This window comes from Lepidochelys kempii, chromosome 1, assembly GCF_965140265.1.
Source record: "Lepidochelys kempii isolate rLepKem1 chromosome 1, rLepKem1.hap2, whole genome shotgun sequence".
Lineage (NCBI taxonomy): Eukaryota > Metazoa > Chordata > Testudines > Cheloniidae > Lepidochelys > Lepidochelys kempii.
Genome location: NC_133256.1, coordinates 101,308,662 through 101,331,681, shown reverse-complemented (window position 1 = coordinate 101,331,681; position 23,020 = coordinate 101,308,662). Strand labels below are relative to the sequence as shown.

General features: G+C 43.1%; 1 protein-coding gene across 4 annotated transcripts in view; it reads left to right on the top strand.

Moving 5' to 3' along the window:
• Nucleotides 1–3,344: 3,344 nt before the first annotated feature.
• The window catches only part of FGF14 (fibroblast growth factor 14), a 607,804-nt gene continuing 588,128 nt past the window's right edge, over nt 3,345–23,020 (top strand). For 2 of the 4 annotated variants that reach the window (XM_073349222.1, XM_073349202.1), the window contains exon 1: nt 3,345–4,195. In XM_073349222.1, the coding sequence (XP_073205323.1) occupies nt 3,988–4,195 (208 nt within the window). In that variant the 5' untranslated portion in view covers nt 3,345–3,987. The remainder of the gene's footprint in view (nt 4,196–23,020) is intronic. The other 2 variants (XM_073349255.1, XM_073349263.1) reach the window with 2 other exon arrangements.

Sequence of the window (23,020 nt, the reverse complement as noted above, 5' to 3'; positions counted from 1 at the left end):
GTCTTTTTTCCCCAAGTGGTAGCTGGAACTAGAATATATGGGGAAGGGATCTGCCCACCAAAATCTCACCCTGGGACTCTATTGCCTGTTGGTTTCTCACCTGGGAGAACCCTATGGGTGGAGGATTGTTTCTCCCTATCTAAGAGATTGGGGCTACAAACGGCTGTTGCTTTTCCCACTCTCCTCAGAGACTGGGATGAGTCTCTCTCTCCCTCTCTCTCTCTCTCTCACTTTCCCTCTTGTCTTTGCCTAATCCTGGTTTGATTAAATTAAATTGCATATCACACTTGTTAAAGGGCAAAATGTATTCTTGCTCGTGAATCTCCCTACTGTGCTAAAATACTTACACCTAGGTCAATGTCAGTTAATGATAGGGCCATTTATAAATGAATTGTTTAAAGATCATTTAGAATTAGGAAAACATATGTCACATGTACATATATGCTTGATTTTCTTTTTTTTAAATTATACACTTTTCATTCGAGAAAGGGAGATCTCTTTTACTTACACACTGTGGCTCAAATCCTCAAGTCCTGACTCAGGCAAACCTTTCATTGACCTCAAGTCTGAGTAAGGAGACTCTGGGCAAGTTCTCTCTCATTCCCTCCCAGAGGAGGATGATTTCCTCAGATAGGTTTCTCTTGCTTCACTGCTCAGCCTAGACATGAAGTCACCTGAGGCAAAGGGTGACTGACCATGTATTTCTCTTCCTACCAGAGATGGTGTCTCTGTCTTCGGCCCCACCCCCATGCCAATGGACACATCCGATCGCAGATGCCCCTGTCAGAGTCAGTCTTTGCGGTTTTACAGCCACAGTCTCCTGTAATTTGTGGAATCAAGAAAAGTAAAGGAGAATGTCAGAGTTCATTAAAAGAAAAGGAGGTAAGTACTAGCTCATTTCCTTGGGAAGGTAGCTTTGAAAATGTAACTAATGCAAACCAGTCATTTGGATTGAAAGCTTGTCAGTGCTCTTTTGTATAGATCATAGGTTATTCAAAGTCCACTCACTGCCATGTAGTGCTGGCCTTTGTGGTCCAAGTCAGAAGACTCCAGATCAGTTTCACATGTATAGGGGGCAGTGCTGCCTGGGCTACCACTGATGGTACTAGGGTTGTCACGAACTGCCTACTAGCCTGTGGTTGAGCCAGCTCCTCTGCTGAACAATAGCGTGACCTCTGGACACAAGGAGGATCATTTATTAGTTTAGGGGACTGAACAAAGGAATAAACCCAGCTCCTCACACTGACTCCCTCAGTGACCTTTGTTGAATTGCACCAGTCAACTTTTTCAAACTTTGGTGCCTAGAGTTAGGCATTTAGATCACTTGATGATTACCTCATCTGTTCATTCCCTCTGGGGCACCTGGCATTGGCCACTGTCGGAAGACAGGATACCGGGCTAGATGGACCTTTGGTCTGACCTAGTATGGCTGTTCTTATGTTCTTAGGCACAAGTATCTAGAGATGTGGATTTAGGTGCCTAATTTTATACAATCACTTCTGAAAATGCTGGCCGTTAACTCTATGTCTCACTTTCCGCATCTGTAAAATAGGGATAATAATATTTAAATATCTCTCAGAAGAGATGTGACAGCAACAACTAAATAATTAATATTTGTACAATTCTATATAGATCCAAAATCTCACCAGAATGAACCTAAAGCATTCTAGTGACTATGGCCCAGAACCTCAAAGGTATTTAGGTGCCCAGATACCTTTTGAGGATCTGGGTCTGGGGAACAGTTAGCCCCCAGAACCCTAGCTTATTTGGCCAAATATCTATTGCAAAACTTTCCTAAACATTGACAACCACAAGCAGACCCCAACACAAGCAGCAAGAGTCGGGTGTGGCGGGGGGGGAGGGGGGAGGGGGAGGAACAGGACCCAAAGTCCCAGCACACACATTTTACAGAAGTTACTATTGTGCCTATTTGACCAGTGGTAACACCCACAAATTCAGCAGAAACACTGAACTGCCTGGGTTTGAATTGATAAAAATATTTAGAGTGATTTACTAGATGAAGACAGTTTTTGTGGTTAAAAAGAAAATTAAATGGTTCATTTATAGAGTGATATTCAATATGAAAACCTGGGCTCTTGTCCTGGAAAAGGAGGACTTTGGTAGAGGGTTGGAGCTGGGTGGAGGAGAGGAGAGAAAAGCTCTCCATTCCCCTCTCATATTGCCTATACATTTGTCCCTTCACTTTCATTCTGACCTCATATCTCTGCCTCATTCTCAGTCTTCCACACTTACTCATTCTCTGTATCACATCTCCTCTAACCTTTGACTCCTCCAATACCCATATAGTGCTGCAGCAAAGGTGAGGTTGAGAAGCATGGACATCAACTTCCAGTCTGAGTCAGTAGCCACTGTTGCCATACACAGGTCCAGTTGCAGTGCTGACAGGCACACTTCCCTCAGCAGAGCTTCATGAGGGGCTGGTTGCAACATTACTGTCTGACAAACCTAGGGGTGTTAGCTGAGGAGCATATGCATTCACCTAGACCTCTGTTAGTTCAGGTCGCCAGTGTATTGAGGTCATTGTTGGTATTGTATTTATTTGCAGCATTGAGGTGCTGTACAAACATACAGCTAAAGGACTGCCCCCAAAGGGTTACAGTCTACTGGGGTTTACAAAACACCGTTTGACACAAAACCCAGAGAGACAGACTCTGAAAACAGAGACATTCCTGGTTTTCAGGAGCACAGAGTTGCCCTGTTATTAATGCACGTTAATGCAGTGGTGGACAAAAGTCAGGGTTGGTGGGGGTGCAGGGTTGTGTTTGGGGGAGATAGGAAGATAGGGTGGGGAGAGGAGTCATTAATTTTGAGGAAGGTATGGGCAGAAGGGAGTTTGTGGTAAAATTTTACAGGCCTGGCAAAAAGAAATCTGAGGCTGAGCCTGACCAAGGGAAGTTGACTATGGAAAGGGCCCCCTTTCCCTGAGTTGAGCTTCTGGACTGAGGTCTTTCCTCTGCCATCCCCTTAAGTGACAAGGGTCTGCAGACAGGAGCCTGCCTCTCTCTACTCAGAAGGGAAGCCAGTTTCTTTTCCTCCCTGGCTCAGGGATGGGTTTCACTTCACCCAGGTGTAAAAGTGGCAGAGTGTGACCATTATTTTAAGCTGCAGCAAGGGCAAGGAAGCCCAGACAGATGGGGGGGGGGGTGGAGGGGGGGAACGGGGATGAGGAAAGGAGGAGGGCAGGCAGAGACTGCAGTGACACTGCCTTCCCTGGGCTGGCTGAAGCATCTCACTGGTGACAGGCCTGGAAGCACGTGGCTACGTCATGGAAAGCCAGTCTTTCAATGCAAATTTCAACTCCTCCTACTCTATCTAATGCCTGTAACTCACATCCAAGGCTCAGGAGCGAAATCCAGGGAGGGATCTGTTCCAAATGCACACGGGTGTTGGAAGCAGGGAGAGTGAGAGGAAGGAAAGAGATCTGTCTCTCTCTCCACGTACTGTGATCTTGCTAAGGGCTAGATTTGCATCTGTTCTGCAGGGTGATTGAGACCCGCAGGTGCAATAAGATTACACAGATCACTGGGATTTGATGGTAAAATCAACACTCTAAGAGAGGAGTATACATCTTCATCAATCAGACTTGATCTGGGTGGTCGTACTGGTTGTGTGTTTTTTTCTCTCCTAGGGGCAGCACAATGGCAGTCTTTCAGTAGGATGAATCCTGTCTTGGCTTTTGTTCTGCAGATCCACCCATCCTCATAGCAATCAAGTAACAGGCTATGGTTTTCTCTTTGGGTATCTTTTGTCTCTGTTTAGTTATTGGCCTCAGCAGGGATTTCTTTACCTTACTTTTCGTTTGGCTTTATGCTGAAAAAGGATTTCTTTTTCACGCTTTTGGTAATAATCCAGTGTTGATCTAGGGGGATAAGCTGGCTGCAAAAAGCATCGATTGAGAAGTCTCAAAGAAATAAACCACGTGAGGAAAAAAAACTGGGAGAAGATCGGAATATAATTATTTTTTCTATGGTAAAACTGGTGCCCCTCTTCAGGAGAACTGATCCCAGCTTATTATTATGCAACCGCAAGGATCTCTTCTTTCTCAGGGTGTATAAGCTGCTGGATTGCTTTTCGCCCAAATCAATGTGGTTTCTTTGGAACATTTTCAGCAAAGGATCGCATATGCTGCAGTGTCTTTGTGGCAAGAGTCTTAAGAAAAACAAGAACTCAACTGGTAAGCAATACATTGCATCGCATTGTTTTCCTTTGATGCTATCCTGTCTGTTGGCTCATTGAGGTAGCTCTGCAACCCTGCGGAGGGGAGAAAGGGAAATATAACGAGGCCAGTACGGACATGCATGTGAATATGTGTATGAAGGATCAGTTTTAGATTAGCTCCGGCGACGATGCAAACCCAGTCTGCTTCTCTTGGTTGGGGGGGGGGAGGGGTATGTCCAGAGAGAAGGAAAGTTTTATATTGTCGCCCATTTCACCGAAGAGGAAAGATTGCCATGGTCGACCAACCCTCCCCCTCAGGTGCAGCTAGTTTGAAGAAGAGAGCTCAGGGGCTCTTGGCTGGTACGAGGTCCCCTGCCTGCGGTTAGTTCCTGTGCAGGGGCTATGCCACTCGGGTCCTGCCCAAGACTTTCTGATTAGCTTGTACAATATTCCCACCCAGGATCGCCTTTCCCGAGTGAAATACAACCCCCAAAGCGCACATGCTGCCCTAGCGCTCCCTCCCCCCCCCTTGTGGGGCACAGACCAGGGAGCACTTTCTTGTGCCTCGAGGGAAACTAAGCCAAAGTAGGCCGGCCCATCAGCAGCAGCACAGGCTGGGGTGCTTTTATTGGCTGTGTATTTCTTTGCTTCGCGTCTCCTTGGTGAGCCCCCCGTCCCTGGGTCTGTTCCCTCCGCTCCAGTGTGATGACCACGGGCTTCCATTCAAACAGGCGCCAACGGGGAAACTTGCAGTGCATTACATAAGGAAGGCAAATGCAGGTGCTTTGGGCAGCCCGCTCTCAGCCCAAAGGGGGCACTTCCCCGCTCCGCCTTCTCAGTGCTTTCCGTCGGCCGGCAGGGCGGGGGAGGCTAAGTCCCCGTCTCCGGGAGAGGCAGCCTTGCGGGGAAATACCAGCCGCGGGAAGGGAGCGAGAGCCCGGGGCTTGTGTTTGCAGGAGCGGGGCCGTGATTGCGCTTGCTTTCCTGGGGTGGCGGGCTGTGCCTGCAATCCCTGGGGAGCGCGAGCGGCGCGGAGCCCGGAGGGGTGGGTGTGTGTGTGCGTGGGGGTGTGTGTGTGTGTGTGTGCGCGCTGCTGGGGAGGCGGGCGGGTGTGAGCGGGGCTGGCTGCCCTGCCGCGGCAGCTCCAGACGCTGGCACTGCAGTGTAGTAGATCATAAGCTCCCGCTGCCTCCCTGACACCCTAACATCAACAAGCAGCGGCCTCGGCGCAGGCAGCGGGGGCCCAGCTCGAAGCAGGGCAAAGAGACCCAGATCGGCGCCCAGGCGGGTTGCCAGCTTGGGCTGGTGCCCCCCCCCCCCCCGCAGTTTTGCTGCTGCAGCAAGGAGCAGTTCCCTCTCAGCATACCAAAGAGGCCCAAGTGCCCCAGCCCGCCGGAGCATTGCTAGTGAGGGGACCGCTGAGCCTTCCGGAAAGTGCCAGCTCCCCCCCCCCGCCCCCGCCCCCACGCACTGCAGTGCGCGAGCCTCCCCCCTGGCGCGGGGAACTTCCAAAGCGTGCAGCAGCACCAGCCCCCCCATGGATTTCCCGGGCGGCGAACGCAAAGCAGCCGGCTCGCCCCATTCCCCTCCCTGCCCGTGCAGCCCCCAAGCAGATGCCTTCCGTGGCCACGGAGAAGTTGATCTAACCTCCCCCGACCCCTTGGCCTCTAATCTTCAAACGTGGCACTACGGTTAAGGTGGCAGGGCAGAGCAAGAGACCTGCTCGCCCTAAGACAGGCGGGGAATGAACGTTTTGGGCTAACCCCGCAAGTACAAGAAATGCGCCTTCAGGCCAGTTTTCCCCCAACGGCTTCCTGACCCTTTCAAAGACGGAAGTGTGCCTGGGCTTGTTTCTAGACGCTTCAGTTTGCATAGAGCTAATGGAGTTGCCTAGACCTCCTAGGTGCCAATGTGTTGCATCTTCTCTTTAGTGGGGAGAAGATGGGTTAATAATAGTCTCTTTGCGGAGCTTAGTGACCTGAGAAGCGCTCATCTGAAGCACTTGCTTCCCCTCGCTCCTCGTTTAAAAGCGGTCTATTACACGTGGCCCCTCTTTCCCTGTATTGTGGAAAATATATCAGAGACTTTTGGTTTTTGGTTTGTTTAGGAACGTCCCAAATGACACAACATTATATAGCAATTCACATTCTAGTTTGGGAATGCTGAAACATTGGACAGGGAGGTGATGGAATAATTCAAAGTGTGGCCAAGAACAACATCAACAGGTGTCAGTTGCTTGAACCTTATTCTGTTAATGATACAATCCAAACTAGGGGTTTCAAACCTTGCTAATGTGTACTTTACTACTGTATTTCAAGCCATTTTGCTTTCCAAACCTTGCTGTCCCTTTTCCTTGTTTCTATAATCATTTTGTTACAGGGACATGGTAAGCTTTTTTACTTCTTTTCTTGCTCCAGATAAAGTCTTTAAAATGTGTTGGGAGATTGTGATACCAAGGTTCACTGTTCCTAATGATTGAGGTGAAATGTTGCCAAACTCCCCTCCTCTCCTAATTGTAATAAGCCCAAGAGAAAAAGACTGATCATTCACCACTGTTTGTTATTATGACTCAGAGAAGATAAATAGGTTATGATTCTAACAGAACTACTTGGCAGTGTGCAGGGAGTGGCATTACTACAGTGAATTTCTTTATCAGTGTCTGATGTACCACAGCAGTTCAGATATTAGATCACTTCTTCTACCAAGTTTTAAAGTCACATTCTACGGCCTACTAGTCTGTAGCTGAATTTGCAACCTTTGTAAGAATGTTACATGTGATAAGTGTATTTTATTTTGTAAGCTCTTGAGGTTAATATCGGAAATTTACAAGGTATTTATGCTATGTTCTAGCAGTTATTTGTGTTGTGATTAAATAAAACAAGCATCAAACTGAGCACCAAAATATGTATTATCCATTCAGTCATGTCTTCTGATGTTGTGGTCTCTGACTCTAATTATTGATCCAACAAGATCTAAGTACTTTTCATTCTTTTATGACATAAATACAGCAACAGAGACTTAAACTAAAACCAAAGCATATGCCTCCACTCTAAAATCCCTTTCCAGAGTAAAATTAAACAATCATTGGCTATTTGGAGAGACTAATAAACACTAATCTTCTTGATTAGATTAGCTGATATTTTGGTAAGTAATACTGCTTACTGGAAACTGATTACTGCATTGTTCTGGGTGTAAACTATTTTTTCCTCTGTCTTTGCAACAGACCAGCCCTCCCATGTTTGTTCCCGTGCTCTTCTTTGCCTTTACTCTGATCTCCGTATGTGGCACATGCACCACTCTCTTCCTTACTCACACATGATATACTCATTCGGAGCCCATCCCTACTTGCACGTTGTATGAGAATCCGCCACATTGCAAAGCGTGGACTTCTCTGCCTGTCATCGCATTGACTCAGATGTAAACTTTTAATAAAGGGTTGGGTTTGAAGGGTGAATGATAACAGTTCTGTATGGAGTGCTGTGTGCTGAATAAAATGCACTGGTGGGTGTTTGAGCAATTAAGATCCACTGATTGTTATGAAGCATGTTTGTCACTCTTTAGACTATTAAAGAGAAGCTCTGTTTCAGAAAATGCAGCTGGGACTGCACATTTTCAGATACTCCTTTCTTTTCCCACTCTTATTGTAACTTCTCCCTTGTGAAATCCATCTCCCAGCCTTCTCCTGATCAGGACCCACATGCTCTGTCCCAGTTTCTATTATTTCCTAGTGAATTCTGAAGCCAGCTCTTCCATAGTTATTGACACAAGGCATTACTTCAGAGAAAGCCAACATTAATAAAGCAAAGGGCTGCTGGTCTAGAGAGTTATACAAGTCATGTTCATATCAGGTTAGGAAGTTTTAGTTTATCTCTAATGGGACATGGAAGGCTAAAGAACATTTGTGTTTCAAATTATGGATCCTGGGAAGAAGAACTGTCTCTGTTTCCTAAAATTGCATGACTGTTATCTACTTCACATTTCTTGTAAGGAGAGAAAATTGTAGAACTCATTTGACTTGTTTTTACTTACAATTGGAAAGAATTTTCCTTTTTAGCTTTTTGAATTTTAGTAATACAAGTTAACTGAAATTTCTGTGTTCTGTCAATAATGTAAACATTACAATCTTTTTAGATTCACAAGGCTCCATTCTCTACTATCCTGCAGCTTGTGTAGTCAGTTCCCCCTAGGCAAACTGGATATAAAATGCTACCATTCTAATATGGTGGAAATGACTACACAAGGTGTAGGGTAATGGCGAATCAGGGCCTTCTTAGAGAACATTTTATACTGATCTAGGCCATAAAGGCCTGATTCAAAGCCCAGTGAAGTCAATGGAAAGACTTCTGTTGACTTCAGTGGGCTATGGATCAGGCCCTAACTGTGCATATGTTTGGTTAGGGAATGTATTGATTATGTACTTATTTTAAGGTTTGAAGGATTGGTAATGGGACATTTTTCTAACCTCTAGGCTTTTGGTTCAAATTTAATTGAGACTGTCAGTGCCTGAAATTTGTACCATATGACAACTGTTTGGTTGTCTATGGGAGATGAGTTGGTTGTTTCAGTCCATTTCCTAACGGACAGGGGCTTCCATCACAGAAACCATTATCATGTTTGCCACCCTTGTTCTCTGTCTCAGCAGAGAGAGAATGTATTAAATGTTCTTCTCTGTTCCTTCCTATTGAGAGGCTTCTTTCCAAGTTAAATTCAAGAGATATTGCTGTGGGGGAGCTGGCATTTCTGTTTTATATAGACTGTAAATATTTTGTGGATACAGAAATTTAGTTTCCATTAGTGTCAATCCAGGACCATTCTCAAGCCAATATCCATGTAAAAGGAAGAAAATGCCAACTGCAAATGTGGAATCCTATCCCAATATTTAAAAAATGGGATCTCCAGACAATCCCTTGATAACCTCTTTCTTCATTCCCCCCCCCCCAAAAGAAATGATTGAATGTTGTTCTAAAGAAGTTTATAAATGTAACCATGCAAAAATGGAACTGTTTAAAACACAGACTTAGGCTCTGCATTTTACAGGCCCATTGTGTGTCATTGTTTGAGTTATAATTAAGTTGGGTCAGATGCTGCAGCCCCCTTACTCATAAAAAACAAACCACCCACTAGAAACCAAAGGGTGTTTTGCCTGTTAAGGACTGCAGGAATGGGCCCATGGTGTTTCTTTCACATTACAGTCAATGCTGCTTTTCAGTGTTAATACTATAGAATACAGATTCAATATTGATTTTAGGTGCACAGCACGTTTTTTCTCCAAGAGCACTCAGATGTAAAATGGCCTGTTTACATGTATCTCACCCACTGAAGCTTTTGCTCTCCATGGAATATGTTTTCTGAATTTATACAAATTTAATTCTTCTCTGATCAAAGTAACTTGCATATTGCACTTGTTAAAGGGTGAAATGTATTCCTCATGAATCTTCCTCCATGATACATATGCTTACACTTAGTTCAATGTCAGTTAATGATATGTCATTTGTAAATGAATTAATGTTTAAAAGAATCATTTGGACCTAGGGAAAATATGCAAAATGTATGTACAGACATTATTGGGTTTAATTTTGTAATTATGCAGTTTTCATTTGAGGATGATATTTCATTTACTTATCTATAAGCATGCTAGGTTCATCAGTTTGGGGGCAAAACTGCTATTGACTTCAGATCTGAGTAAAGGTTGAGTACGAAATTCAGGATCTGGCCATTGACAAAGATCCAGTAAATGTCTGTTAAAAATATAACCTGAAAAAAAGAGAAGTTATTTGAAGTGGAGAGATTTTCAGAAAGACTTCATTTACCTTTTAAAAAAAAGTAATAACATTTTCTGCCCTCCCCCCCCCAAAAAGTAATATGTTCTGTAGTTTTCATGTACTTGCTCAACTTGGAGAATGAAGTGTTGCAGCAAGTTGTCAGGTCAAATAATGTGGCTGGATTAAAGAGATGACTGTGCCGAAATAGACTACGTTGGCTCTCTAGAACCGTTAGCAAATTCAGAGGTTGTGGGTATGAAGCCTACTAGAAGAGGGTTTAGACGAGGACTGTCTTGTCATCTAGGAAACTAGAGACCTGGTTCCATACTTGGTTCTGTCAGTGACTTCCACCGTGACTTTTGGACGAGTCATTTAACTTCCCTATGTCTCAGTTTCCCTCTCTTTAAAGATACCAAACAGTGGCTGAACATTGTGCAATTCCACTGTTTTTTACAGCTTCTTCTGAATTATTAGATCTCCAGAGGCAAGTTACCAGGCTTGATGGACCAATAGTATTATCTGATAGCAAAATACGTTAACTTTAATGTTTTGTTTCCTTTTTTCTCATCTATGGGTAAAAATGGGGGGGGGGGTTACGATCTAGCGTAGAGATTCAACCACTAATGGACCAAAACCTACAAACCAGAGTGTAGTTCTTATAACTGCAGTGCCACTTACCTCAAGAAGGGACTGTGTGTAGTAGTAAGGTAGTATGCTTGGAAATAAGGTTTGCAGGATTGGGCCCTTTAGATTTAGTTCAGAGCGTGTCTGCTCCTCATGAGGAGTGTGATTTGAGTGTTAGAACAAGTGAAGGAGTGAGAAATGACAAAATGAGTGGGTGGCCCATATTTTTATCTCTGATCATGTGCTGAGGTGCTGGATTTTAAAAACTAATTTATGGTGCTGTAGAACTGGATTCAGCACAGTACTGAGCCGTTCCTGGAGATGCTGAGCATCCTAAACCCAATGGGAGTTGAGGGTGCTGGGCATCTTGTAGGCCTGAGTCTACAGTGAACAAAATGTGGGAACGTAGCCTATTTTCTTTAAACTACTCTGCACCAAAGGTAAATACAGTATTCACAGTAAAAAAAGTCAGTGCCATTATCCAGCACAGAAACACCCGCCTCAGAAGAGAACCTTCACTTTGGAGTGAAACCTTCCAAGAGTCATTAAGTGAAAGCCTTTTAGTATATATATAAACAAACAGAATCTTGTTTTTATATTCCTTTTAACATATCACATTAAAAGTATTGATTGCCTAGATAGCTGATATTTAATGCAAGCAGTTGCAGATGTGAAAAATTTCTTGAGAACTCAGAATAAAAAGGCTTTCTGTAATAAAATTCAGCAGACTTGTTTAGTCAACACACTGAGTTGGACATGTATCATAATTTTAATTAACGGACTCTTAAGATAGAATGGAATAGTGCTGTGGAATAGCAGTAAATGACAGACAACTGGTGATGGAAATTGACGGCATGATTTTAACAGCCATACGTTATTATTTTGACTTTTTCCCTAATTACTTTAATTTTAATTGGAAAATGTATGAGGAATTTTATTGAGCTATTTTAATATTTGCATATGAAAAGTAATCTCTTGGAAATTATTTGGCTTAATTAATTTGTGGTGTTAAAATTAAATAGGTCCCACCTGACACTAAAATAGTTCCAAGGTTAAACATTTTAACCTTGTTGGAATTGTTTTTGGTTTGCTATGAGATAGCAATACAGGTTAGCTGTAATCCTGTAAGAAAATTTTGTTCTAAGTAGAGTCCAGGAAGGCCTATATTTATGTGAGTTGGTACAATGTTAGACTCATCTGTTTTGTGAAAAATCATAATGAAATCAAATATCAACTTGCCTTTGTGAAGTTTTACAGTTTGAAAGAATACCCATCCCGTAAAATGCTGTGTGGTACAAAGGACTGCACAGATAAGGTACGTGTGCAGAGGGCCCTCCAGGGACAGATATCTCCATGTCCATTCAGAGGCAAAGGATGTTTCCTCCAGGGAGCCTTCTGCATCTTTGGGCTGCTGCAGATACCAAGGCATTAGGACACCTGACTTTTTGCAAACCCCACTCTCTTCACCTTCCCATTGAGGACTTGGGGCTTCTCAGGGTTTGGGTGACAGGAGGAAGGAATGAACCCTTCCAGATGTACAGTCCCCCTGTATGGAGATCTGAGGTGAAACACTGGTCCCACTGAGATCAATGGAAAACCCTCAGTGGGACCTGGATTTCACCCTGACTGGGAGTAAATACAGCCTGAAGCTGTATGATTAACTCACTGACGGTCTATTGAGGGTAATCCAGAGGGACCTAGCCAGCAGCAGAATGGCTGCTACTGCAGCCATGGGACCCTGAGGAAGGGAGACCATCCATGTATGCAGACTATTACTACTTCCACAGATCTAGAGGAATCTAGAGGATCCTCAAGATCTGTATGATTAGATGGCATCATCTCCTGCAAACTGTTCCCCTGACCCCTAGTTCCTTTGCCTTTGGGGCATACTGTAGGGGGGACTATTTGTGTGTGCAAAGGTTTGTAAAATTGAGACCCAAAGTCACATAAAACACCCTGGATTAGGGGATGGATCAAGCAGAAGGAAGAGGCTGCTTATAAGGGCAAAGGCTTCTGTTTACATACAGATTTCTTGGTAGAAGTCATGCTGGAAAAGGAAATACTGAAGAATTCCATTGTACTTTAATGAGATTTTGAATTGAAAATGTTAAATTTTTAAGCTTGCCAGCGCATGGTTATGGTTCTTGAGTAAATGTATTTTCTTAAGCATGTCCCATTTATGCCCACTGCATTTCAACATTATATGATGGAATGCACAAATTAATGTTTCCATTTCTATCTGGCATTAGGGAAATATCACACAATATTATTGGTTGTTGGTAACTTTCACAAATTCATTCCTTTTTTTCTGAGTTAATAAATTCATTGACCTTGACTAAAGCAAATATTAACTAACAGTAGAAAACTTAGTGCAAGTTACAGTAGAAGACACGAGGAAAGACTAGGGTATAGGGCTTATCTAAGGAATAGGGAAACTTCTAGGAATTCAATGCATTCGTTATGATAAGCGGTATTAAAGAAAGTACAGAGCTATACCAAAGAGGATCTTAATAAGGGTTACATTAACAGTATTGTTATAATTAACTCATGTTCCTTCTGACAACTTGAGATGGGCCTGAACCAAAACCTGCGATCCTAATGGCCCTTAGTATTGGGGTGTAAGAAATCTGAACTTGGCAGATTCTCTGTCTTTATCATTGGTCAAACCAAATGATCTCCCAACTGAATGTCCCTGAACTTTAAGGTGTTTAGAATAAGAATCTGGATTTTGCGGTTTGAATCCCTGTCTACTTACAGCGTGTTTGTAGTAGCTTTTTAAAATATTTGTATGCTAATCTCTTATGAAAGACTTTTTGATTAGGCTATGATCTGTTTTTCAGTTTCTGTTGAAATCTGTTCATTCTGAGCAAGAGCAAATTGTCACTATCTGCAGCTCAGATCCATTAAAATTGGGGGGAGGCACCCCAAAGCTTCATGCCCCTTTGACACTTTTTCCCAGCTGCTGTAAAGACAAGATCTTTTCACCCAAACCTAGCAGCTTTCTTCCTTCTCTTCAACCGCGAGCACAGGGTTGCATGAGTCTGCAGTTCCAAAGTTTGCTGGTGTCTTGGTTGCCTCTCAGTCCTGAGCTCTCCTCCATGCTCCCCACAAAGAAATGCCTGCGAGAATAGCTTTACAAATCAAACAGTTCTTTTGGCTCTTCTTTTGAACCTATAACCATTTAGATTTTTTTCTGTAGTTTGGACTGGATTGCTAGGTGGTGAGTGGGAACTGTTTGTGTGATTGGTAAATAAGAGGGAAAAAAAACAAAGTCTTATAGAGATGTATGCTTTATGTATTAAAGTCCCACATTTTTATGGAGGACTTAATTCTGGATATTCAATCCCAGTGGCATCAGTGGAGTTAAACAAGTGTAACAGACCATAACTTGGACCACTGTGTCTGTCTGCAGTAAAATTCTGCGGTGCGTCCATGTGTGCTACTGAGTTTAACTGGGCAAGAAGTCAGAGGGTATGTGTGTGATAGTGAGAACTGACTAGCTGCATCTGATATTATCTTCCCAATTCTTTTTAATTTTGGCTTTCTTCATAGTTTATATGGGATGGTACAGGTGGAGGATTATTGGCCTGAAAGGGGGATAAATCCTATGATTTGTGGGCAATAGAGGATGTAGTGTTTCCTGGATGAAGACATTCAGTTGGCGTGAACGTACATTAGAAAATGTTGGCTTATTTAGCGCACTGACAGCAAAAACGTCAATCTCAAGAATCAAAATGCCATATAACAGTGAAGAAAATACACTTTGGTGGCATTCCTGAGGATGTCCACATAAATATGGTGTAGCGTGGTAAAAAATGTATACTATGCTGCACGCGTCTACGGACAATGAGGGAAATCAAACCAGTCCCGAGGACATGCAGATGCGTGTCTGGGGCTTCACTGGACAATCGTGATTTGAATTTCATTGCCTCCTGAATGCTGGGTTGGGAACATTACATCCCAGATAGACCAGCTCCCAGAAGGCACTAAGGGGGAGCCAGCAGTTTTGTTCCTTTTTACCAATGATGCAGATGGAAGTAGAATGTAGGTTCTACACACCAGGTTAGGAATGTTTTGATGTATTGTAGGGAAAAACACTAATGTGCAAGGTGAGTAAATATGCTGAGAAAGGGCACACTCACTGCAGTCAGTGGGTGTTTTGCCATTCACTTCAGTGGCTAGCTAACTGGATGGAGAACTGGCTTGGCTGCTGAACACTGTGCCTGATAGTGGAAGCAATTTGGGATAGAGGATGGTGACACAAGAAGATTGGGATAGAACAGTGGTTCCCAAACTTGTGCAGGGAAAGCCCCTGGCGGGCCGGGCTGGTTTGTTTACCTGCCGCGTCCACAGGGTCGGCCGATCGTGGCTCCCAGTGGCCGCGGTTCGCTGCTCCAGGCCAATGGGGGCTGCTGGAAGCGGCGCGGGCCATGGGACATACTGGCCACCACTTCCAGCAGCTTCCATTGGCCTGGAGCAGCGAACCGCGGCCTCTGGGAGCCGCGATCGGCCAAACCTGCGGACGCGGCAGGTCAACATACCGTCCCGTCCCATCAGGGGCTTTCCCTGCACAAGCGGCGGAACAAGTTTGGGAACCACTGGGATAGAAGATGAGTACGAAAATCAAGGAAAGAACATAATGCTCCTCTGTAGTCATGTGATGGGGTGACTACCCCACTTTCACCCTGCAGGTTTTAATGCAGGTCAGATGGGCCAATCGACTAATTAGGCAGCTAATTAATGGGGGTTAGCTGGACAGGAATAGGTGGAAAAGGCAGACACTCCCAGAGAAAGGGAGGAGTCAGTGGAGACTTCGGACTGTAGTCACTCCCTGGGAAGAGGTAGGAGGTTTTGGGGAAGTGGTAGGCCCAGAAAGAAAAGGAGAATCAGTGGTCGGAAGTAGCCCACAGATAGAGCAGTGAGGCGAGAGAGAGAGAGAGAAGGCCGAGGCTGCTGAGCAGAGGGTCTCTGGGTTAGAACCTGGAGAAGAGAGTGGGCCCGGGTTCCCCTACCAGCCGCTGGGTAAGTGGCACTGAGGCAGTGAGCGGGAAGAGTGCCTAGGACTATTGAGTTAAACCTTCCCTGGAAGGGGGGGAACATGGACAGTGACACGGCCAGAGGACTGAGCCGCGAAGAGGATACTGGTTCCTGAGACTGCAGGAGGAGCCGCAGGAGGACAGCAGAGACAGAGTGATGGTGTGCAAACTGTGGATGGGGTGAGTGTGTGTGTCAGCCTCAAGCTAATCCCCAGAATACCAGGAGGCGGTGCCAGTCTGACAGTGAGTGGTGCGCCCCATGACAAATCACATATAGGAGAAGAATTTTGGGGTAGAGCTGGATGAAGTTGAAACGGCTAACACAATTTTTTGTAAATAATGGATAAAGCTGCAAAATGCTTTGCTAAAAGAGTAGAGGGATTTTTTCAAGTCCTGTATGGCTCAAATTGGAATAATTTACTTAGGACAGAAGAATCCCATGCACTGCCACAGACTAGGGACCGAATCGCTAGGCAGCAGTCCTGCAGAAAAGGACCTAGGGGTTACAGTGGACAAAAAGCTGGATGTGAGTGAACAGTGTGCCCTTTTGCCAAGAAGGCCAATGGCATTTTGGGCTGTATAAGTAAGGGCATTGCCTGCAGATTGAGGGACGTAATTGTTCCCCTCTATTCAACATTGGTGAGGCCTCATCTGGAGTACTGTGTCCAGTTTTGGGCCCCACACTACAAGAAGGATGTGGAAAAATTGGAAAGCGTCCAGCGGAGGGCAACAAAAATGATTAGGGGACTGGAACACATGACTTATGAGGAGAGTGAGGGAACTGGGATTGTTTAGTCTGCAGAAGAGAAGAATGAGGGGGGATTTGATAGCTGCTTTCAACTACCTGAAAGGGGGTTCCAAAGAGGATGGATCTAGACTGTTCTCAGTGGTAGAAGATGGCAGAACAAGGAGTAATGGTCTCAAGTTGCAGTGGGAGAGGTTTAGGTTGGATATTGGGAAAAACTTTTTCACTAGGAGGGTGGTGAAGCACTGGAATGCGTTACCTAGGGAGGTGGTGGAATCTCCTTCCTTTGAGGTTTTTAAGATCAGGCTTGACAAATCCCTGGCTGGGATGATTTAGTTGGTCCTGCTTTGAGCAGGGGGTTGGACTAGATGACCTCCTGAGGTCCCTTCCAACCCTGATATTTTATGATTCTAGTGTGGCATGTTCTCTCCTTCTTATTCTCTGAGGGAAATGAAAGCGAGGAGACAAAAGGAATGGTAAACTAAATAATAAAGGGATGCAAGGGATGTACAGTAACTTAGGAAGGTTAGAGAAGAACATACTGTTCTGAAGGGAGCTGAGTTTAGAAGCTCTTCAAGCTACTGTCCAACAGAAGAGCAAATAGGCCTGACCTTTTATGGTAAATACATATTTTTAGAACTGGTTTCCTTACCAGTATTATTGTTAACAACAAAGATAACTAATTGTGAAGGATTTTTAAAAACTATTTATGCTGTGTACTGCATACATGCTGTCTCACTGTCTGGAGTGGCTCACGACCATGCGTACTTGCCTCACAGCAAAACCCCCAAACTGGTGATCTGTTCTATAATTTAGATTTTACCAAATCAGTTACAAATGTGAACTCCTGGATCACTAACAGTTTCACCATAGAGTCACAGACAGTCCCCTTATCTTCTCCAGTCTATTTTGCCACCCGGGTGAGCTGGACTTCATGATAAATGGCCACCTATACCAAAAATCATAAAATATTCAGGTTGCTTCCAGTCTCAGATCAAGTGGTATCCTAGATCTTACATCAAAGTCAATGCCTATAACCAATTCTGTACTAAACTATCAAAAGGCTTATTATCTAGGAAAAACAAATAAGAGTTATTTACAGGTTATAGCAAGCAGCAGTAGACACACATGAGTTGCAATCTAAATCCTAAGAGTGTAGTAGTAGTCTGTCAATTCAAAGTGTCTTTCAGGGCAGACCCCTGGGGATCTCTGGCTTCAGTGGTGTTTTCTGGCCCTGTAAAAGTTCAGACAGCAAAGAGATGGAAAATTTTCCTGTGTCTTTGTTTTATTTCCTTCATTCAGCCTCCAAGTCCATAGGACGAGCTTCCTTGCACGTAGCATTTCTAAGATGCGATAGGGCCATTAACCAATCCTTTGAATTGTGGTGTTCCTTGATGGCCCATCTAATTTTGATAGTTCTTCTAGACAGGTGTGAGGAAACACCGTTCCCATCTTTGTTCACAAGTTTAGAGCAAACATTTTCAAAGTTATAAATCAAAACACAGACATTACAGATAAGATTAATGGATGCAGCAATTTACAAACATTTTATAGAGTCTAAACACTAAATACAGTCTTAAAAGTACTACAACATGGAACAGCACTAACATGTAAGTGAACCAATCTGGTCTCCAGCTATGAGTTTGTCAGTTCTTAGCTCATGCTTGCAGCCTTGGCAAGAGCTGGCACCTGGCCTACCCAGCATCACACATGCATTACTCCCATGTTGGAAAATGAAAATATACTAGTAAGTTTCACTTTTTTTTTTTTAAAGAAACTAAGGTGCTCATACACTATCACAATGCTACAGGATTTGGGTTGCAAATGCTGCAGGGAAATGTTTTGTTTCTTTGGAAATATAGTTTACACTGGAACTCTTAAATGTACTGTGAATATATATTTCTATTGGATTTAGGCTTTGTATAAATTATTTTTACAAAATATAACATTTCAGGTGAGAGTTGACCTGTTGCGTGAGACCTGATGCTAAAAGATATAGAAGGGTTTGACACTAGAGGAATTTAGATAATATTTTAGTTTATACAGGATAAATTTCCCAGACGGATACTTCTACACATTTTTAAAGCACCAAGTGGTTTGGAAAGATTCATTCTTATTATTTAACATTTATATTGTGGTAGTATCTAAAGGCCACAACCAAGTTGGACCTCACTGCACTAGATGCTGTACAAACATGTAATAAATTACTGTGCTCACATCAAAGAGCTTACATAGAGTGGCCTACTATACTAAAATGAATTTCACCCATTTTTAATGAAAATCAGAAATAACGAAGTAGTCCTGATTGTTTTGTTTGTTTTAATTTTGGAAAAATTCAGCATGTGGATGGAAATCTCTTAATATTTTTCTCCTAGGGTGGAGAGGCTACATTGATCAGTGAACTCAATACGAACCACTCTGAATGGTTGAATTTAAACATTGTTGTTTATTTTCTTTCACAAATGCCTGGACAAACCCTTAGCACAACCATTCATTTTCAAATTATAGATTTGAAAGAACAAAGTATCAATATTTAATCTGGGGCAAAGAAGGAGGCTGCAATTAACCAGAAAAGATGTTTCTTGTTTTGTATCTTTGAATAATTGCAGTAAGAGGAATTGTGATAAACTATGGTCATGGCACATAGATTTGTGCTGTCTTAAAATAGAGCACAGTAGGGGTATTGGATTTGGCATGTGAGTATATTACACAGATCTAGGGCTACTGAAACCACTAATAACATGACTAACCACTCTGTAGGTTTAAAAACAAATGAAACCATCTAGTCCAGTAAACTACTTTTAGTAATATACAAGTAAGACTTCCAATATAAACACTTCTCAATTTACTAGGTCACTTGGCAGCTGTTATTCAAGTCCGTATCACACTAACACAATGACCCTAGTAACTGCCCCAAAGTGTGGGCTCAAATGGGTGTCCGTAACTCCAAGGGGGTCCAGACAGACTACTCTGGGGTTCTCCCAAAGACCTCAAAAATTCTCGATTGGGTTTTTCCTTTTTAGGCAATCCCTCTCAGGTTTGGCTTCACAGAGAGAGAGAGAGTTTATAGTTTGGCTAGTACTTACAGTAGCTGCCTTTCTGGCTTGCTAGCCAAGAGAGCCAGCTTTAATTCATCTTTTGGAAAGGTCCGTGCTAGCAGCCTTACATTGGAAGACCTCAGTTTTAGATTGAAGAGGCAAAGGCACCAGAGAAAAGGGGCCTCTTAGGACCATCAGGGATCATGCTGAGTCTACCTGCCATCTCTAGATACTAGGAGGGATGGGGATTTGTCTTTTCTCCTTTCAGAAATGCATAAATGTTGCTTCAGATTTAACTTTTCTGGTTGGTCTAGTTACTTAAGGGTTAGCCTGCAGTGCTTTGCCATCCTGTATGTTTACTGCCTCTTAGGTATGAATTTATCACAAGGGTACAGAGTATATCAGATCATGCCCTATGCGACAAAACACAGTAGTGTGGTAAAATGAAAGAGAAGAGGCAGACAGACTGAGGCCTTACTCGTAACCCAAATCCCCAGCCCCTCTGCCTCCTGGCTCCATTTTTCTCCAGCAGTGAGTACCCGGATGGATCAGAGGGCCTTGTCCTTAGAAGAGCAAGGATCTATAGATAAATTGGATCTGTGCTAATCCACAACTGCTGGGGCAGGTTTTGGGGCAGTCTGAGCTCCATTCTCCTTTCAATTCAGTCCCTTCAATAGTGATTAGTTTACAAAACAAACAGTTCTTCCAGCACTCTCACTCCAGGACATTAATGTATAATGCACTAATATAAAACCACAGAAATCCTGGAACAATATAGAACAAGTAGTGAATGAACTATGGCATTTCTCCATGGGGCACAAGTGTGTTTCTCTTGGTTTTCCCTCTCAAAGAGGATTAGGCTTCTTCTCTTAAATAGAAATTTCTGCACATTTATTTTCTTCTGCTATATTGTGTATTACACCTCAATGGAAATCAGAAAAGGTCTGGATGGTATGTGAATAGATTTCAGAAGTCTCAGTGCCATTGGTGAGGAACTGGGAAAGCACAATAAGACTTTTCAAAATATTTGTAATCCTTGGCTAGATAGAATGGTATAAAATAGACTTTCCCTTTCAGTGTACTGTCTGTGGCCCTGATCCTATATTGGTATCCATTCGTCAGTGGGACTCCATGTGAGCACAGGAGTATGTGCTAGTGATCTCAAGTGTAGGATTAAGTAAAATCAAAGTCTTGCTAGATGTAGCAGGAATCTCTAGGACGTTTCTTTCATAATCACTTTAATCAAGAAATGTTAAAAGAAAAGAAATTGCAACCGTTTCAGTGCCTTGCTTATGCAAATTAGTAAGTAATCCATCTACTCCCTTCTTTTCTGCTGTAAGCGGCATCAACAATTTCTTGCTTAAAGCGTCTGCAGTAATGGTATCCTAAATCTCTTACAAGTGTCCTGTGACAATTATTTTTCTTACCTAGCACAGAAAGATCTGATTGTTGTTGTAGAAATCTGTGGCGTGCTCATGTTAAAAGTACTGTTCCAAAAAGCAGCCCCCAGAATATTAATTTTTAGTAAAAATTTTTTTTAGTTACGTAAGTTTAGAGATTTAATTCTTTTGAAAGGCCACAGAAGCTAGAGAATTGGCTGTTGCTGTGTGTGCTGCATCATATTAAGGGGTTATATATCGTACTTACACCAATGGACTTCAAAACACACTTTTGAATTAACTACGAAGTGAGAGACTGCGGGAATAGAACATAAAAGTCTGGCTTTGAATTCTCTGTCTTTGAGTTAAAGGAGCAGTTAGAAGCAGGGGCTCTGTTGTACTTAACAGAGAGTTCTTTCTGTTCTCTTTCAAGAAGCCAGAGTGTTTCTGAAAACTCTCATACAGCTCATTGAGATATAGTGGGTCAGGTGCCAATACAATGTTTTCAGAAGAGCTTGTGGGATCCCATTATAGACAGTCTATTTAGACTAGTGGTGAACCCTACATTAACAATTGCCTTTGGGCTAGAAATCAGCTGTGACTAAAACTTGATATTTGCCCTGGCAGCTCCTGGAGCACATCTGTACATCAAGAGGAAATTCTTTTACAGTGAAAGGATATAGCTAAAGTTTTTACAAGTTCATTTTGTATCAGTATTCAGCTTCTACTCTTGAGTAACAGAAAAAGAAAGACCATAGTTTTAGAGTTGGAGAAGCTGTTATTACACTATTTTGAAGAAATAAGCTATAGTATCTACATTTTCTCCCAGAGTTCTGTTAAAGGAGACCGTTTTATTCATAACAGTTTAATATGGGTAACGAGTCAAATTTTTGCTGCCCCTCGATACATAGCTATCTAATTAGAGATTATTTATTATTCTAATTAAAAAAGAACTCCCCACCTTTACTGTGAAATGGAATTGTGACTTGTATACATCCCTACCTTACCACCTGAACACAAAGAACAGCACACGGTAGAATCCACTTGTATTGAGGTGGTGTTTTATACTTCTGTCCACTCTCCCACACAACTAAAATTCACTAGAAGCAGAGTTTCACTATGACAGGAGTTAGCCTACCTTCTAAAATATCCCTCCCTCTCCAACCTGGGATCGGAGGCATGGCCTTCTCATCACCCCCTGCAGTTGTGTGTACTACACAAGGCTGCTGGAAGCCCAGATCTGCTGTCCAAATGGTGGGCATCTGTAGCATTTCAAGCTTCTCTTTCCTTCCCAACAGCTTTAGGAAGGACTTCTCTGTGGTCCCAAACCCAGAGAGTAGTGGCAGTCTTTCTTCTGCTTCCCACCTCAACCAGAACAGAAGAAGTGGGGGGGAGGAGGGGGGAAGAGGAAGTGACATTCACACCTACGATGCTATATATTCATAATGTGGAATGCAGCACTTGACACTCTTCTGATCCAAGGTTAAGCATGGTGACACTATTTTGTAATGTGAAGCAGGTTGGAAGCAGGTGAAGCAGGCTGGAACTGTCACTTGAGTTTACTTGGGGTGGGGGGGTAAATCCTGTCCTTCTTCCTGAGGGGTGCAGAGGGCACTTCTCAGAACAAAAAAAGGGTGAATACTAGTAATAGGAGGGAAGGGCAGGATTTCTAAAACTTGCTTAGGTTGAGCACAACATTTTGCAGAGCTCTGCTCCTGTGCCCCACTGTGCAGTGGGGATTTATGTTGGGAGGAGGGGTGAAGAGGATAGATGGGGGAGAGAATGGAGCTAGTATGTCTATCATTACATAGATCCACCAATTGATTCCCCTGTAAGTATACTCAGGATCCTGCTTCAGAGTTTTTGAAGTTTTTAGATCATATTAAGAGTAACCCAAATCCATAGGTGACCAAAAATGAGAAGTATTTCCATAGGTTTAGCTGTATTATAGAGACGCTTTCTAGGTTTTCATTCAAAGAACAAAATATGATGTGCTTAGACTTGCAGCAGAGGTCGCCTTCACTGTGTAAATCAGTGCCCAACTGTAGTACTGAATCTGCAGCTAGAAAGGTTGGAACTTTAGCCTTAAGTTATGTACTTATCAGTGGAACATTAAAGGTGACCTGCTAAAGTAAAATACAGTATTCCAGGAGCTTCCAATATTCACTGTATGCCCCCAGATTCTTAGAGACAGCTAGTACATTATTACTTCTATACTGATCTCTATTTTGATTCTCTTAAGTCCTGCAGCACCCAC